This window comes from Anastrepha obliqua, chromosome 4 (assembly GCF_027943255.1).
Source record: "Anastrepha obliqua isolate idAnaObli1 chromosome 4, idAnaObli1_1.0, whole genome shotgun sequence".
Taxonomy (NCBI): domain Eukaryota; kingdom Metazoa; phylum Arthropoda; class Insecta; order Diptera; family Tephritidae; genus Anastrepha; species Anastrepha obliqua.
The window spans coordinates 47,574,014-47,591,731 of NC_072895.1; the positions used below are offsets into that span (position 1 = coordinate 47,574,014).

At 35.0% G+C, this 17,718-nt stretch overlaps 2 protein-coding genes across 4 annotated transcripts; one reads left to right on the plus strand and one right to left on the minus strand.

Annotated features, from left to right (window-relative positions):
• Positions 1 to 4,912: 4,912 nt before the first annotated feature.
• Positions 4,913 to 9,232, minus strand: LOC129243837 (breast cancer type 2 susceptibility protein homolog). 2 transcript variants are annotated; one of them, XM_054881183.1, is made up of 3 exons: positions 9,081 to 9,232; positions 7,297 to 8,546; positions 4,913 to 7,226 (listed from the first exon to the last, which is right to left on the minus strand). In XM_054881183.1, exons 2-3 carry the CDS (start codon positions 8,375 to 8,377, stop codon positions 5,176 to 5,178), a joined length of 3,132 nt encoding a protein of 1,043 aa, XP_054737158.1. In that variant the 5' UTR covers positions 8,378 to 8,546; positions 9,081 to 9,232; the 3' UTR covers positions 4,913 to 5,175. The 2 variants fall into 2 exon arrangements, with proteins under 2 accessions (XP_054737158.1, XP_054737157.1); XM_054881182.1 differs by lacking the exon at positions 9,081 to 9,232 and having other exon boundaries at positions 7,297 to 8,667.
• A 746-nt stretch (positions 9,233 to 9,978) lies between these two features.
• Positions 9,979 to 16,477, plus strand: LOC129243841 (polyadenylate-binding protein). 2 transcript variants are annotated; one of them, XM_054881189.1, is made up of 3 exons: positions 9,979 to 10,436; positions 10,510 to 11,439; positions 12,844 to 16,477. In XM_054881189.1, exons 2-3 carry the CDS (start codon positions 10,708 to 10,710, stop codon positions 13,066 to 13,068), a joined length of 957 nt encoding a protein of 318 aa, XP_054737164.1. In that variant the 5' UTR covers positions 9,979 to 10,436; positions 10,510 to 10,707; the 3' UTR covers positions 13,069 to 16,477. The 2 variants fall into 2 exon arrangements, with proteins under 2 accessions (XP_054737164.1, XP_054737163.1); XM_054881188.1 differs by having other exon boundaries at positions 9,979 to 10,418.
• Positions 16,478 to 17,718: the final 1,241 nt, after the last annotated feature.

The window sequence follows — 17,718 nt, forward strand, 5'->3', positions numbered from 1 at the left end:
AATAGGGCGGGCTAATTTTTCTTTTCAACCTTTCTAGCATAAAAGTTTAAGAAAAAAGTCCACTAAAGCATAGTTCTGAATTCAATTTTGAGATCCTGAATTTAAAAAGGTTTGAGGTCTTTGGCACTGATGAGTTAAGGGGGTAGTATGGTTAATTCGGTGTAAAACAAGCATATTTTTCGAAATTTTTTTTGTCGACACAGTTGATTTATTCAAAATTTTAAAATTACTTCATTATAAAGTCATATTTAAAGAATATTGTGTGAAATTTTCATTGATTTTTATGAAGAAATGAGTTGGTGGCAGCGAATCTTCGCGGACGTCTCATAAAAAAGTTTTATTGCGGTGTCCCTCAGAACTCATTACTGGATCAACTAAAATCAAAAAACCAAATTGATTTCATCAGCTAATAAAGTTTCGCAGGTAACAACGTCGAATTTTTTTTTTTTTTTTTTTTTTTTTTTTTTTTTAAAGCTCTTTGAAGTCAAAACACCGATTTTTCATAAAAAAAACTTGAAAACTTTGTTGTTTTAAAATATGACAAAATTTAAAAAAAAAAAACTCGACGTCATTACCTCGTGAATAAAGTAAAGAAACAAAAAAACCAAATTTGAAAAGAATCGGTGCAGTAGATATGAATCTACAGTGGACACCGACCGTAAAAAAGGCAAGTGTGAGAAAAACGCGTTTAAAGATTAGGTAGCTATTTTCGGCAGCGTGAAATCCGGTTGGAGAGGTAGATACTTAATCCTTTGTGTCTTTGTCAATTTTACTCTAATGCACTTCAAACTTTTACACAATAATCTTAAGATGTTATAGAATAATTTATAAAAAAAAACAAAAAAAATGAAAAAAAAAAAAATACCATACTACCAAGCGACCATCTTGGCTCCTTGGCACCACAAGATCTACTCAGATTTCTTCGGAGATCGGGTAGATTTAAAGAAAATTAAAAGGAAATCCAAGTGTAGTACAATGAACTGAATTAATGTCTGAGTGCTGCACTTGCTACTTGTCCCGACACAAAAAAAACAAAAAATGCAATTTTATATGTACCTCATTCAATTTTAATTTGAAAGTACAAGTTTCAAGTCGAAAATCACACTGATTTTTGAGATTTTTTTTTCGATTGCGGTCTTGGGCATTTTCTCCATATAACGACTACTCCATATTTTTTTATGTTGAAGAAAACACTCAACACCGTCAGCAGAAAAACTTGTTAAAAATCAACGCGATTTTACAACCACTTGAAACTTACACTGTATTGTACCAAAATTCAATAATATATAAAACTGCGTACATGAAATTTTTCTAAAAATTCTAAGAACAAAATTGGAAATATTGTTGAAAATTTGCCGAATTTTTACAAATTTTATACAAACTTGTAACTTTACTTTATATGATTCTCGTAGTACATAAATAATCAAAACATTTTCTTGTGACGCTGACAGTACAGGTATGAAAACATTAATTAATTAAAAAAAATACAGGGTGGCTGATGAAAGCCGCTACCAAAAAAAAATTGAATAACTTTTTTTCTTTTTAAGTTATCTGTTCCATTTTTGTTTTAATTTGCAGATTGATCTTTAAAATTTATTAAAATGGATAACTGGGACACGCAAACAAGAATTTGGATAGTCCGCCGCTATCACGCACTGGAGTCCGTAGTTTTGGTACAGAGAGAGTACAGGCGGATGTTTGGCGGCGATCCCCCGAGCAGATGGGCCATAATGAGACTGGTGAATAATTTTGCTGAGCAAGGAACAGTCGCAAGAAGGCCTTATCATCGAAACCCACCAGTTCGGACGGAGGAAACGATCGCTGCTGTAGCTGCAGCTATACAAAGCAATCCAAGGGTTTCAACAAGAAGCTTATCTGCTCAACTTGGTGTCAGCCGACAGTCTTTGCAAACAATAATGCACAAAGATTTAGACTTATTTCCCTACAAAATTCAAATGGTTAACAAACTGAATGCAGCAGACTTGCCGATTCGCTTGGAATTTTGCCAGAAGATCCTGCAAATGGTGGAAGAAGACCAAAACATGTTAAACTGCCTTTTCATGTCTGATGAGGCCCATTTCGATTTAAGGGGTTAGGGGTAGTCAGAGGCCCGAAAAAATGATGATTTTCACGAATTTTTTTTGCTACTTAATTAATTTATTTAACAAAAATAAAAACATAGCATAAAAACATCATGTCTTAACTTGACTTCACCAAAATTTCAAAAAAAAAAATTAATAATTGCAAAAGTTATCGCTGTTTGTGTGAAGCCCGTTTCTCCAGAAGTCCCTTGCGGTGAACATCACAAGTCCTTGCAGATTCATCTAAAACCAATCGGACAAGAAAAATTAGTTTTATTAATAGATAATCTTGTGCCTGATCGAAGCTTTTTTTTTTCAAAATGAACAAAATGGCGGCCTCAGAAAATTTTTCCCAGATTTTAGAAAAAAACCAACAGTTAATTGTTAAAAAAAAATCGAAATTTTTGAAAAAAAAAAAAATCCTTCGATCAGGCACAAGTTTTTTATGTTTTTCAAAAGCTGTATAAATTTTATTGAAATCTACGTAGCGGTTTTTAAGTTACAGTGTTCACCAGTTTGAAAAACATAGTTTTGAGAAAAACGCATTTAAAGTTTTGCTATCGGCTCCGGGGCGGCCGAGCGCCCTTTGTTAATTGTTGAATAACTTGAAAAGTATTTGTCGGATTCACTTCAAATTTTTACACAATATTTTTAAAACATTATACTTTAAGAAAATGCAAAAAACAAAAAATCGATTTTTTGAAAATTCTGACTACTCCTAACCCCTTAAACGGCAATGTGAACAAACAAAATTGTCGAATATGGAGTACTTCTAACCCACAGATACTCCACGAGACGGAATTGCATCCTCTTCGCGTGACAGTGTGGTGTGCGGTTTCTTCACGCTGTATTGTCGGGCCTTATTTTTTTGAAGAAAATGGTCACACCGTTACGGTTACTGGAGACCGTTATTTGAAAATGCTGAAAGAATTTTTCTATCCAGAACTACGCCGAAAGAGAATTCCTTTCAACTCTGTGTGGTTTCAACAAGATGGGGCAACGTCTCACATAGCCCAGACTGTTATGAAGAGTTGCGACGAAAATTTCCCGTTGGCCCCCCAGGTCGCCTGACCTTACTGCACCTGACTTTTTCTTGTGGGGTTTATGTAAACAAGAAGTTTATAAAACAAAGCCAACAAATTTGGATGAACTAAAACAATCCATTCGGGCAACAATTGCGGCTATTCCTGTCGCAACTCTCAAAGCAACAATGAACAACTTTTTACTAAGATGCCGCACTTGTGTCAACGAGCATGGGGGGCATTTAAATTCAATTATTTTTAAAACTAGTTAAGCTACATTTTTAATGACCTTCAACTTGAAAAAAAAAAATAAATGAATTCCATACACTAAAAAAAAGTTATTTGAGTTTCTTAATGTAGCAAAATTCATCAGCCACCCTGTATTTTTCAAAATATTTAAGTAACCATAATATTTTCGATAAATACCAAGTTTCCAACCCCGTTCGCAGCCATACATCCACAAACCATCACTGAGCCCCCTCCATGCTTCACCGTGCCGGTGATATTGTTTGGATCCAATTCCGCGTTAACTTTTCTCCAAACGTTTTCACGGCCATCGGATCCATAGATACTGAACTTACACTCATCAGAAAATTTGACTTGGTTCCAAAACGTTTGGTCATATTTTTCATGATCTTTTGCATATGAAATCCGCATTTACTCCGATTGACACTACTCACAAAGGGCTTTTTCCTAACACTGTGCCTAGGTATGATAACCAGCACTATGCAAAATAATTTGGGTGCTAAATTGTTTTGCAGTCTCATTTTCAACTTCAGATTTCAATTTTGGGGCATTTATTTTGTGGTTTGTCCTGAGTTTCCGTGCGACTAAGCTTTTTTCTCTGGGAGGCCCACAACGCTCTTTATTAGTGGTGCTTCCCGCACTTTTATATTTATTCACAATCTTTTGAACTGTAGCTAACCTCCTATCTATCAAACGGCCAATTTCTCGCAATGCTTTATGTTCCTTGTGATACATACTTACATACGGTGAATGCTGCTGGAGTCACAGTCCTTGGCCGGATATAAATCCGGGTCGTTTCGGTAACGTAGAACCGATTGTCGTGGAAACGAGCATAGATTTTGTCGTTTTGCTTCTTAAAAACGACTTCACCAGTAAACATTTTCTCATCTGTAAGAAGAATATTTTCATGGCTGTTGACCGCGTGCCACCGAAGAAGCTGTTTGCATCTGTCGAGTCTAATTTTATTCAAGCGCGTAGTCAAAAGATTTCCAGTTGAGCGACGGAGGGCTTTCATGTGAAGATCATCACTAATTAATCTTGGCATGGATCTGGCCGATACATTAATTTCCCTGAACATGATTTTCTGCTCTCCAAGGGGATTTCTGTGAATTCTTTCTCGAACGGCTTTTATGGCTGTGCTGGTTCGAACCACGCGAGGACCACCACTTCTTTTCATAGCGTTCACCTCAGACGTTTGGGAACAACTATTGAACGTGCGGTAAACAAATAGTCTCGAAATATTAAGTTTTTTCAGCAATTCGTAAACCTCACTTGCCCTTTTGCCAGACTTTTGTAATGCAATCACTGTAGTGCGATTTTCTTTAGCTCCCACTTCATTATTAGCAAGCGAAATTTGCCACCAAACTGAGTATAATTAATGAGTACTCAATGCAAACGAAGAAAAGCAAAAATAGCGGAACTTTTTTCTGCTAATTTGTTCTCGCCATATGCATTGTAAAATTTGTCACAGAATTTATGGCTAGCCTAAATATATTACGCTTGAGTTTCTTAAACTTTATTAGTGATAAACTGCCTTCGTCTTAGATAAACGCGATTAGAGCCACTGTTTTTTGCGCCCTTTTGATTATGCTTCTAAATTTATTGAAAGTAATTATATTCTTCTTAACTTTTGCAACAACCACTTTGCTTAATCATTACACATTTGTATTAATGACAAAAAAAATTAAAAAGTAATTAAATTAAATTTACATAAATACAGACATATATACATTTTGATGGCAATCATTCATAAAAAAAGATATGGAACAATTAAGCACATGCTCTACTGTACACGTTCAGTGTGGCCGTCAAACAAGTATTTCTCGCTACTTCTTCTCATTCTTGGTGTCACTGCGAGTACGTCTCTTTAGTCCTGATATACGACAATTATTTGTGCTAGACATGTAAATAGGTGAGACGCTTGGTGGCTTACCATACATACGTAGACGCTCAATACGTTGTTTGGGCGTCGGATTCGATGCCATTTTAGTTATATTGCTAAAAGACAAATTAGACAATCTACTCGTAGTATTCGGCGAAGAAACACTTCTATCCAAACTCTCATTTTCCCATTCGATGCGCTTTAATGATACGTCGTTTGTGGGTGTAGCAGTTGCGACTGCTTCTAGGTCATCCTTTTTTCTTGCACGTGTACGTATGTGTGTTTGCTGTCGTGCTGGCGGATGTGGTGTACTGGTACTCATTGATGCCGATGCAAAGAATTCCCGAAGATTTGGTGTATCAGGTGGTGATTTGGGTTCAGCGGTAATTGGTGGAATATGTGAGTTTGTAATTCGTTTTGTTGGTGTTTCAGCCACACTAGAATCCTCCTTCAACTCTTTACTCAGCCGCAACGACCTTGCACTTAATTTATTACGTTTGTTTAAGGAGAGTAGATTCTTACGCGCTATTATACCATGGCTAGCTCTGTAATCAGGCGGTGTCTTTACTGCCAATTCACTCAAGCTGGAACGTTTCAATGTAGGTTGTATATGAGTCAACGGACTTCGTTGAGTGTTAACCGATTTACACACTGATTTTGGGGTACGCTGCGGAGTTTTAGGTTCTTCGCCGTTATGATCAAAGTCTAAACCAAGGCGTTTCCTTTTATTCGAGCCGTTTGATTGTTTCTCTTGTTCACCACCAGAGACGTCAATAGCCTCCGCTAAAAACCACTCAGAAAATACCACATTATTGAGATGTTCGGGTTCAGAATCTCTTTCTGCGCTTTTGCATATAGATTCTGATTGTACTTCAGCAGGCAGTTTTGGTAAGTTTTCGAGAATAGCGGCAGTTTTTTGCTTGGCTGAGTCTGATACCAAAATTAGTTTTTTAGATGATGTGGCAAAACCGGGAGAATTCGCATTACATACACCTTCGATAGCTGTCTGTTTCGCATTAATATCGATCTGTTCTACCTCTTCTACCGGCCACTCACTAAATTGCATATTTTCTAAGCACTCTTTGCGATTATAATCAACATTTTCATCTACCAAGTCTTGTACAATTATTGCCGCACGCTTTTGTGCCTCTTCTGAGATTTGTATGGCTTTACTCGATGCAGTTCGAAAGCCTACATATGAATTAGCACTCGGCAACGTCGTTTCCGTTCCACACTTAGTCGCCCCTAATTTCTGTTCTGCATATAATTCTGGCAATTCCTCTAATATTTTTGATGCACGCTCTTGTGCCTCTTTGGATACTTTTATTGTTTTACTTGAAGCAGTACGAAATCCAACGAATGTTTCTTTATTGGTTGGCGCAGTGGTTGAGCGAGGGTCTTGCATTATGCAAATATGGTCGTGCGGTAATGGCGGCAACTGTTCAACAATTTTTGCAGCTTGCTGTAGCGCTTCCTTGGAAATTATAATTTTGTTACTTGAAGCCGTTTCGAAGCCAGCAAAACTTTGCAATCCATTATTTTCTATTCTAGAATTTCTCAGTCTATCATTTGAACTAGTTGGTGTGTTTGAAGAATTTTCAATAAAACCTTCTGGTTTGGGTATCGATACTGTTCTATTCAGATCAGGTTGAAAATCTGCAGTGTTTTCATCTTCCGTTACTAAGTCGTCTGTGTAGCCACTATTTGTTGGGAGTGGCGGTAGCTCATGAAGTATTTTCGAAGCATATAATTGAGCCTCTGCAGATATTATCACTGCTTTATTAGAGGCAGTTCGAAAACCTCGTACAACTTCTACATTTTCTTCCAAAGAATGATGCGGACTTGAATTCTTTTTATTAATTACTTCAAACATCTCTTTTTTTTCCAATTTCGACGCTGACGCTGCATCTAAAGCTACTTCCATATCGAAATTCGCAAAAAAATCGCATTCATCATTCCATTCGTCATCGTCATCCAAACTTTCTAGATCGTATACTATAAAAAGAAAAGAAAAAAAGAAACAAATTGGAACATATAGATAGTCGACGTCAATTGGATAACTTACCATGAGTTTTTGCTATATCACAATCTTTATTTGGTATAGTTTCTATACCAACGCAAGTGTTCTCATCCTTACTCGGAAAACCTTGAAATTCCTCATCAAATGAAATATTTCCACTCCGACTAGTTAGACATTGTTCCTGGGTATGTAATTCTACTTCCTTCAGCAAACTATTTGCCTCTTCTTTTATTGCCGTGTAATATATACTTGAACTTCCTTCTGATGATGTTAATATTCTATTTGTACTTTTGTTTCGCATTAATTGTTGCGTCGTAGATTCCAGAACCATTTCTTGTTTTTTATCTGATCCCGACAACTCAGTAAAGTAAGCACTCAAATTTTGCAAATTTTCACACAAATTTTGTGAATGGTGTAAATCGACGACTTCTTCTCCATTTGTTGTAGATCTTAGCTGAGTAGGATCTTCTTGGACCGACAGATCAGTTGACGAATCATTGCTAAATAAATCATCATCGACGACGCATTGATTCCCACTATTGGTAGGTTGGCCATATTGCTCAGCAATATTTTGACGTGCAATTGTGTGTTTGTGCCGAAGTCTGCTGTATGTACGCAGCGGTTTGTTAGCAAATCTAAAAAGGAAACTACTTTCCTCTGATGAGTGCTGTAGATCAGGTGAACTACAGAAATCTTCAAGTATTAAATCCACTATTGTTTTCGTTTTTTGCTTTGATTCTGGTGTTGCAGGTACCTCATTTAAATCCAGTTTTTCTTGCTTTATATTATTAGTGACAGTGTTTTTTTCGGTTTCCACGCAAGCTTGTAGCAACTCCGAATCTGTGATTTCAAATGCCTCTCCTTGGATACTTTTTAAATTATTACTTTTATCTGAAGGCAGTTCTGGTGATTGAAGTAAATAATTACTACAAAGTTCAAATTTTTGAGTAGCTACAAAGTTGGTTGAGCTTCGTGGAGGAGCTCCGCAGTGATCCGCAAGCACGAGAAGGCGTTGCTCCGCAAATGGATCAAAATCTACATCTGCTTCAAAACGAGGTCTTTCAACGACTGAATGCAATTGTACCACATTTGTTTCATCTTCCTCATTCTTCTCCGAGTCATACATTACCAACAATGTGCAGGATAGCTCCTCCTCGCTAGTCCTATCATTATTTGCAGGGAAATTTGTTACTTCGCTACAAGGCGGTTTTGTTGCTGTTGTGAATGTTGCGTTGAGCCTTCTGTTCTTTCGATGCAAACGCGATCTATGTATGGAGCGATTTACCTTTTGTGGACTGGAATTAATACTTTCATCAGCCATTTAAGATCAAACTAAACCGCAAGAATATAAAATCAATCGCGAAATAAAAACAATTGCACTTTCAAAATTCTACCAACTTGGAATATGTCAAACTACACTGCGCGAAATTATCAAAACAAACAAAAAATTTCCCCGCCTTTTTCTGATAAATACCCAAAAGGGTTTAACTTTCTGTACTACTTTTTCCCTCCAGTGCTATTAAAACTCTTTTTTCTTTGGTATAAAATGTAGAAATGTCTGATTAAAATATACAAAATATTATAAATAATTGTTAAAAAATCTTTTTATTTTATTCGCTGTCTTCGATGGCGATTGTGGTAGAGTTCGCTATTCGCTAAGCATAGACGATAAATAAAATATTTGTAATCTATATCAGTCCTTTTATTTAAAAAACACATAATTTTTTTACTTCATGTACAAAAGTTAAAACAATTCGACAGTCGTTCGAAAAAAATACTTAAAAACGAAGCAATAAGGCAGCATTACATTTTGATCGGTTCCATATTACCTTCAATACGATGAATTGGTCCAACACCGTTCCATAAAATGCAGTCCCACACCATTATTGAGCCTCCCTTAATGGGTGTCGGCAGCACTCTTCCCAGGATCCTGTTTTGGCAGTCTAACAATCATCCCATCAATCTGGCCAATAACCTTTCGCACTTTTTTTCTGGAAACGTTTGCTACTGTTTTATACTCAGAAAATTGATGTTTTATGCTTAGAATATTATTTCAAAGCATTAAAAACCATCGTTTTATTGTGTTGAAATAGCACGGTGGGACTATCTGGGATTTTGCAACTGTAGGATTGCTCTTCTGAGCAGTGCTTATCTTTCGACATTATTGAATCGCTTAAACTAAAGTAAAGTGCTATAGGAATACTCCAGATACTTTATTTTTTATTTACTTACCAGTTACAATATAAAACGGAAAAAGATTCACAAAATTTTGGACGAAGACCGAATCGTTCTTAATTATATTTATCACAAAAATATCAGCGCTCCTACTAAAGCGAAAAAAATCAATACGAACCCTTCAAGAGAAATATATACAAGCACAAAAAATGTGATTACCAATGCATCGTTATTAAGTATTTTTCTACCTATTTTAATTTTTTTCAATAGATATATATACATACTTATCTTACTTTTCCGGTTTTATATTGCTTAAATTTAATTTTTTGATGTTGAGCAAAACTGATATTTATTGTCAGTGATTGATGCATGTTAACGTGCTCTGTGTGAAAACCCATTTAAAGAATTGTACGTTGGCAACACTTTATCATGTAGAAATCCACGTCTAGTGGCCACAACGTTACACATTTTATTTTGTGGCCATTTTCTTTGCTCGCAAGCAAGTTCGTGGCTCTAGTCTGCAAATCGTTTTTTCGCATCAAAATTTAAAAAAAAAAGCACTTAATATAATAAATATATGATAAATTTAAAGAACTAATAATTTCATGGTGCAGAAGCTGAAGGTAGTAAAATAAATACAAAACATTTCAATTTGCTGTAGAAATTAGACAAGAAAAAATGCAGATAGAATAAGAGCTAAAGAGCTAACGAAAGTGTAAAGAGTAATTGAAATTTTGAGAGATAAAAAGGATAAGAAGAAAGGAAGACAAAGCAGTTAAAGAAATAAAGTAATCAAACAAAGAAAAGTGAAGTGAAAGAAGATAAAGCAACGAGCGGAAAAACGATTTTTTGCAAAACGCACACGCAAACGAAGACGAAAGGCGAAACGAACTAGCGAACGGGCAAGTTGTTCAAGCAGTTGAAAATTGTTAATGCGGTCGGGAAAGGAGCGCACGATAAAAAAGTGAAAATTGTTTGTTGGGATTTCAAAGGTTCATATCAATTTTTAGGTAGCTTTTCATATTAATATTCCAACTTCTTATTCTGAATAAATTTTTATTGCATATCGATTTCGTGAACTAGTGGATTGGAGTACGTGTCGAAATATAGACAAAGCAAACTGAGAAATAAGCGAGTAATTGAACGTACGCCGGTGCTCCACTAAAAAGCGTCAAAATTCTTAGCTACGGCAGCAATTCCTACAATAACGCTTATAACAGCTCCATCGCCGCCGCCACGCTCCACAAGCAGCCCGCAGTGCCGCCACTACCACCCCCAATTATGTTTGTCAATTCGATGACGTTTCGCGGCAATCCCGCCCCCAACCATCACTACGCAGGCCACCCATTGGCCACAGCACATCATCCGCAGCAACCGCAATTGCATCACCATGCCGCCACAGGACAAGCTGGAGGTCCAATGGCACACCATCCATCGGCAGCACATGGTACGCATCCAGGAGCCCATCCAGGCACGGGCAATAACAATATTCATCATGCCGCCTCGGCTATGAGTCGTCACGCACCGCATGCGCCCATGGGCATGGGTAGTGGAAATATTACTTCAATGTCGCCTCATATGCCAAACAATGGAAGCGGCATGCCCGGTAGTGGCAATGGTAGCGGAGGCAGCTCTAGTTCCGCAGATAGTGGTAAAATTTATATCAAGAATTTGGAACGTTCCATTGACAACAAAGCTGTCTATGACACATTCTCCGTATTTGGCAATATTCTTAACTGTAATGTGGCCAAAGATGAGGATGGCAATTCACGTGGATATGGTTTTGTGCATTTCGATTCCGAAGAAGCCGCTCGCACTGCCATCGAAAAGGTGAATGGTATGCTGTGCAATAATCAGAAGGTGCACGTAGTGAAATTCATACCACGCCGTGACCGTGAGCAAGAGAAAGCTTCACAATTTAGGAATCTTTACGTCAAGAATCTGAACGAAGATTTTACTGATCAGCATTTACATGAAATGTTTGAACCGTACGGACGCATAACAAGTCACAAGGTAAATTTCGATAAACTTATTAATGGTGTAGGTAGTATATATTTAGTGAATGGGCATCACTGAGTGTTGCGCAAGTGTCCGATAGTAAAATATACAGAGTCGTTAGGTGAAATGTGAGTTTTTACGATTTGGGGTTATGCACTAGCATACCTGTAAAGCTAAATCTGCTGTTAGCTTTGTTTTATGGCTTATTCTCTTCATGCATCATCTCCTCTCTCTATTTCTCCCAGCCTGAACTTTCCTCTGTATCAGCGTTTTCCTGTTATACAATTTTCCCAAAATCTTTCTATGCTGTGGTTTGTTCTGTTTTGCGTTTGCTTCGCAGTAGAATACCGTTGCGCATGTCCTTGTTTATGCCTTGTGCTTTGGTGTGTCTCCCCAACTGCTACCCTTGTTAACACCCGTTAGTTTACTTAATTCCATACTACATTGTACCTACTTTGATTAAACCTTGGCTTGACAACTACTGCTAAGGCTAATAATGCGCATACGATACGCTTAAAGATGAAAATTATATTTTTTATTAAATTGAAATTCAAAACAAACAAAAATATAACTGCTTGATTACTTTCACGTTTGCAACAGTGTTTGCTTAAAATTTATACCTCTCAGAGAGAAGTTTACATAAGTATTTGTTTATGAAACACGCAGATGTAAATATAGTTCATGCTGATATCGCTATACATACATACATATATTCGTATATTGGGTTTTGTGGCAAAGTTTAGAAAAAAATCTTTTAAGGGCCAAATGAAGAGTGAATTGGTTGGTTTCACACAGACAATTTGGAAGTCTCACTATGCTTTATACTGCATAAGTTCATATTTATTTGGTATTTGGGTCTGTTTCATGGGCCTTTATGCCGCATATTTTCTGTATTCTAATTATGACGTGAAATTTAATGCCAATATCCAGGAACTACTAATAGCAATATAATCATTCCCATGGCAGCCGGTTCTACGTACCGGAATGACTCGGGTTTTTCCCGACCAAGGGGTGCCGCCCCGGTATACTAGCCCTGTCTAGTGAAACCTGGCACAACTACGTTCTGGATACTGTAGCAGGTTAAACTCCTACATATCCAGAATCGACCCCGAAATACCAAACACATGTCGGGCATGTGAAGGTACCCCGCACGACACTAACCACCTCTTCACATTCCCCCTTAAACCGACTCATCTAACCCCCCTCTCCCTCTGGACCCAACCTGTCGAAACAGCATGTTTCCTGGGCCTACCCCTAGATGAGCTAGACGAAGACGAACGATGATATGCCTACACTGACAGGGCTACCTATGCTGTTAACAACAACAACAACAATAGCCATATAATCGTATAAAAGTATATAATTCAAAAACTATAATACTTATAGTTGATTCAACTAACTCAAAATATTTTATTTTAGGTGATGCTCGATGAGGAAGGTCGTTCACGCCGTTTCGGGTTTGTTGCTTTTGAGAGCCCACAATCAGCTTTAGCTGCAGTTATTGGCCTAAATGGCAAGCAATTGGGCGACAATAAGTTTTTGTACGTTGCACGTGCACTCAACAAAGTCGAACGCCAACAAGAGATAAATCGAAAATTGGAGGAACGCAAACGACAGAAGGCAGGCCAAGTCTTTTACTATTAAATTGAAGAGCTGGTTTGAGAGAAATTTAAAAAAATGACATTTAATACAACAAGAAATGTATTGTAAGCTAAATATTGTTTACAAGAGATGAATTAGTGGTGAATATTATTGTCAAGCTCATAAAGTGGTAAGTATAAGAAGAAAGTTTTCATAAAGCGTTAGTGAATAAGAATAAAAACAGTGTAGTTGATTCATCTAAGTTTGAAGAATTTGAGAAAGATAAGTAAAAAATTTCCCAGGTGAATGCCGGAGCAAATTTATTAAAGGAAGTTTTCGAATATACATACATATATATTTAAGAACTATGAAAAATTAAAAAACAAAAATATTAAAAAAATACAACATAAATACGCATACATACAACAAATACATATATGTACATGTAGAGATGTAAACTTTAAAGCAAAAATTATGGAATATCCTTTTTTGATTTCGATGTTACATAAAAGTTTACATTAGTGAAAAAAAAAAAAAAAATATCTTAAAAAATGCTTATTGTTAAACCTTAAATAATTAAAATATTCAACCAACAAAAACAAAAAGCAAATGGAAAATATAAAAACAAAATGAAACGTTATATAGAAACACATTGAATAACTAACTGGCAGTTTAACGTTGATTACACAGTAGATTTTATGGATGTCACATTGAGTAGAACTCAATGATTTGCAACTAAAATTAAATTTAAACTCAACTTCAAATTAAATGGCATATTTATGTCCCTATCAATATATTATGTACTATTAAAGCTATTATAAAAATTATTCATGCACCCCTTGAATACAACATAATGAACACAAATCAAACAAACAAAGAAACACAAACACACTCACTTATTCATACCTAAACACATAAACAAACTTTTTTGCTTCGATATACATATGTAAAGTTTATATTTTTGTCACAAATCGGCAAAAGAAAAATACCCACAACACTGAAACCGCGTGAATTATATGGGCGTCATTATAAATTACAAATACAAGAATATGAAAAATATGCTAATGTAATCATGAAAAATTACATTTATATTAAATTACTCACCGTGCAAAAGTAAAGAAAAATAACAAAACCCATTTACGCATTATGTATAAGAGTATTTAATTGTATGCAAGAAACAGAATCGAAACACTAGAAAAATGGAGAGTGCGCGAGGTAACAACAGCAGATGTCTAAAAAGCATAAAAATAACAAAAAACAAACCCAGAAGAAAAAGCAACCAATTTTAAGCTTAGTTGTAAAATTAATGCAAGAAATGTGTATTTATTGTAATTAAAAAGCGAATAAAAAATAAAATGGCATAAAACTAAAGAAACTAAAATGGTTTAAAAACAAAAACTAAATTATATGTAAACAATGAAAAACAACAAAATGAAAAGGACAAAGGTAAACAATATGAAAACATTAAATTAAGCAAAGAAAAGCAAACGCAATGCACAGAAATCCAGGACATGAAAAAAGAATATGCATAACAATAATTTATTTTATTCTAACAAACACCCAAAAATACTGGTAATAGGCAAAAATTATGATTGATATGATTATTATAAATGTTCCCAATAAATTTTAACATTTAAGTTCTTAACGTAGAGAAAATGTATAGATATTACAAAAAATGAAAAAACACTTACAAATGAAGAAAAAAACTGAAAGTAAACGAAAAACCAGAAAGATAATGAATACATTAGAAAAGGATAATGAAAATGAAAACAAAAGATATGCTAATAAATGCAAAATAAAAAGATAAAAAGCAAAAGAACAGCAGAAAAACTAAAAATTTTATTATTAAGAAATTGAAAATTTACTATATATTTTTACTAGATGAGACGCAAAAGCAAATCTCTCCATTTAAAGAACTCCTTCTCCCCTCCTCCCCTTCAGAAACTACAATTACAATATGATTAAAATAATGCACATGATGTATAAAGCTGAATTTAAGTAGTAATTCTTTTTTATTGGAACAAGGCATTAAAAAAAACTTAGAAATACAAGAAATACCTTAACAAACTGTATGAAAATGAAAACATACTAGAAATGCAAATAATTTAGAAAATAAAACTGGCAAAGTAAACAAAAACAAGTATAAAGAAAAAACAACAAAGCTAAAGAAAGACAAACAAAATAACAATCGAACGTTAAAAACTTGCCTAGTAGCTCAATCATAGCGGTAAAAGCAGCAAATGGCCCACAAAATATAAAATTAAAAAAATGAATTGTACACTTTTACATTTTAACTTCACGGGCAGCTGGGGAGAGGGTGAGACTTTTTCCTCTTTGACCGCCACTGCCACGCCAAGAACGGCATTGCTGCCATTACCGTATGATTTTGCTATACATATTTATATTTTAACAAAAACAAATGCATGCAAAACAGCTTAAAAGTGAACATATTTGAATATCACTAAGGGCCATGTCCTTTTTATTGCACTAAATTTGTGTATTGAAAAACATCTCGTATTTGTCTCGTATATATGCAATTGGTCTCGAAGATATTAGGTTATACATTTTTCCACACCTAACTTTTTTCAAATACATTTATATTGGTTTTTTTTTTATATTATACATTTACTTTTAATTGTAACAAAAAGTTATTCGCCAATCAAGAATTAATTTTTTTATGGTTTTTTGTATTAGATTTGGGTTAAAAAAACTGTTATACAAACTCAGATAATAATAATAATAGGAGTGCAAAAGCATTGATAAATCGGCAAACAATAAAGCGTCTTATAATTTATTATCTTAAAAAGAATATGACATACATTAGAAAAAAAGAGAACTATCCGAACGAACTGATCTACGTATGCAGAAGAAATACATTTGTAGGTGCATCTGAAACGCAAAGAGAAAAACCAGTAAAGAAAGTATTATACCTAAGGCATAATGCAAAAGGGTAATGAATAAAAATACGAATGTGCAAATGTAAGGCAATTAATAAAAACAGCAACAAAGAAAACATAATAGGAAAATGTGGAAACGCGTCACGTCGACCGATATCGAAAGTGGTTTGGTTTTCTTTGCATTTTATGCACAATTTTAATGGATTGTAGCCTCGTGTTTGTCTGTTTTGCAATTGCAATTAGATGTTTCAGAGTCTCCCAAAATACACACATTGACTCAAATATACAATCATTCCCTGGCATACATACCCACAAACACAAGCACACATACACATACACCTACACATACAAGTTATTCCCATGGTGAACGCCTAAAAACAGGCACAACAAAACAAAAATACGACACATTTACATGTCGATCTGTACACTGCGTAAATATGCCGTTAATGCACGTTTTGCAGAAAGCAAAAAATATAATATTAGAAAACACAAATATGCAATTAAATAAAGCAGCAACAAATAAAATAAATCAGAGCAGTCAGTAGTGAAATCTTTTTATCTTTTTTTTTTTTTTTTTTTTTTTTAATAAATTGACACACAGCGAAACACATATTCACACACATATACACACACACACAACACTAAATAATTCATGCACTGCAAACTACAATCCGGAAATGTACATTCACACCTGTACCAGATTTATTTATCTATGACTATTTATGTGCTCATATTTGTAGTTTGTGTGACCATGTGCATTTGCGGCATTGCAATTTGTGTCGCTTGAATGTGGCGTCCCTCGCTGACGTCCATTATATAGAAGTAAATAACTTATATACACACATTCATACATATTAATTCCATCAACTATCTATATAAATATAAAATATATAAATATATATATATATACTTACTTGAAAGTGAAACAAAAAAAATATAAAATAAATAAAATGCTTTTGCAAAAAGTGTTTAACAAAAAACGACGGTCTTTGATTGTTCCAAAGCGGATTGATTGATTATGTGTGGGTAAGATTAGGTTAGGTATGTATAGACGTATCGGGCTGAAGAGAATAGATTTCACACAGGCCAAAAGGGTCCGTAGTGTTACCTGTGTAGTTGGGATCGTGTTAAACATAGTTCGTGATCCATGTATTGACGAGTTTTAATAAACAGTTAAACAGTTGGGGTGAGTAATATAAATCAATCAGCAGAATCAATTAAATTCTATGTGAATTTATATTTTGCGCATGGCTGCCAGCTTGGTAGAATATCCCAAAAAAAATTTGTCTGCAATGTTTGGCATCATAAAAATCTGTGATGAACAATTTGCGTTTGTGATGTACATCAACAACTCGATGCATGCATTGCGGAACTTCAAACAGTTACGCATCATCGACCTTTTTTGTTTAAGAAAATTTCTCTTTGCTCTTATGCAGCGCAGCTTACATTTATGAAGTCAGCCTATATTTACATATCCTTTTTTTTGTAATTAAACCAATTTGGATAATTTTCTTTTCCTTTTGACTAGCATCTGTATATATGTAAATAGTATATGCAATGCCCGTATGTGATATTAATGTTAACGTTATACATATTCCACCTGTAAGTTTAGTGTAGAAACTGATTTTTAAGCTGCTATTAATATTGTATCATGGATAACAATTATGTCAAGAGATGGACGCTATTATCAGGAACTCTTGCTTGTGAAAACTGTAGATTGATGGTATTGAATATAAACCCTCAAAATATGCGCGTATAATATACTCTTTGTTGTTAAATGTTCGTTCAAGCTTTTCCTAATATTGGATTATTGGAT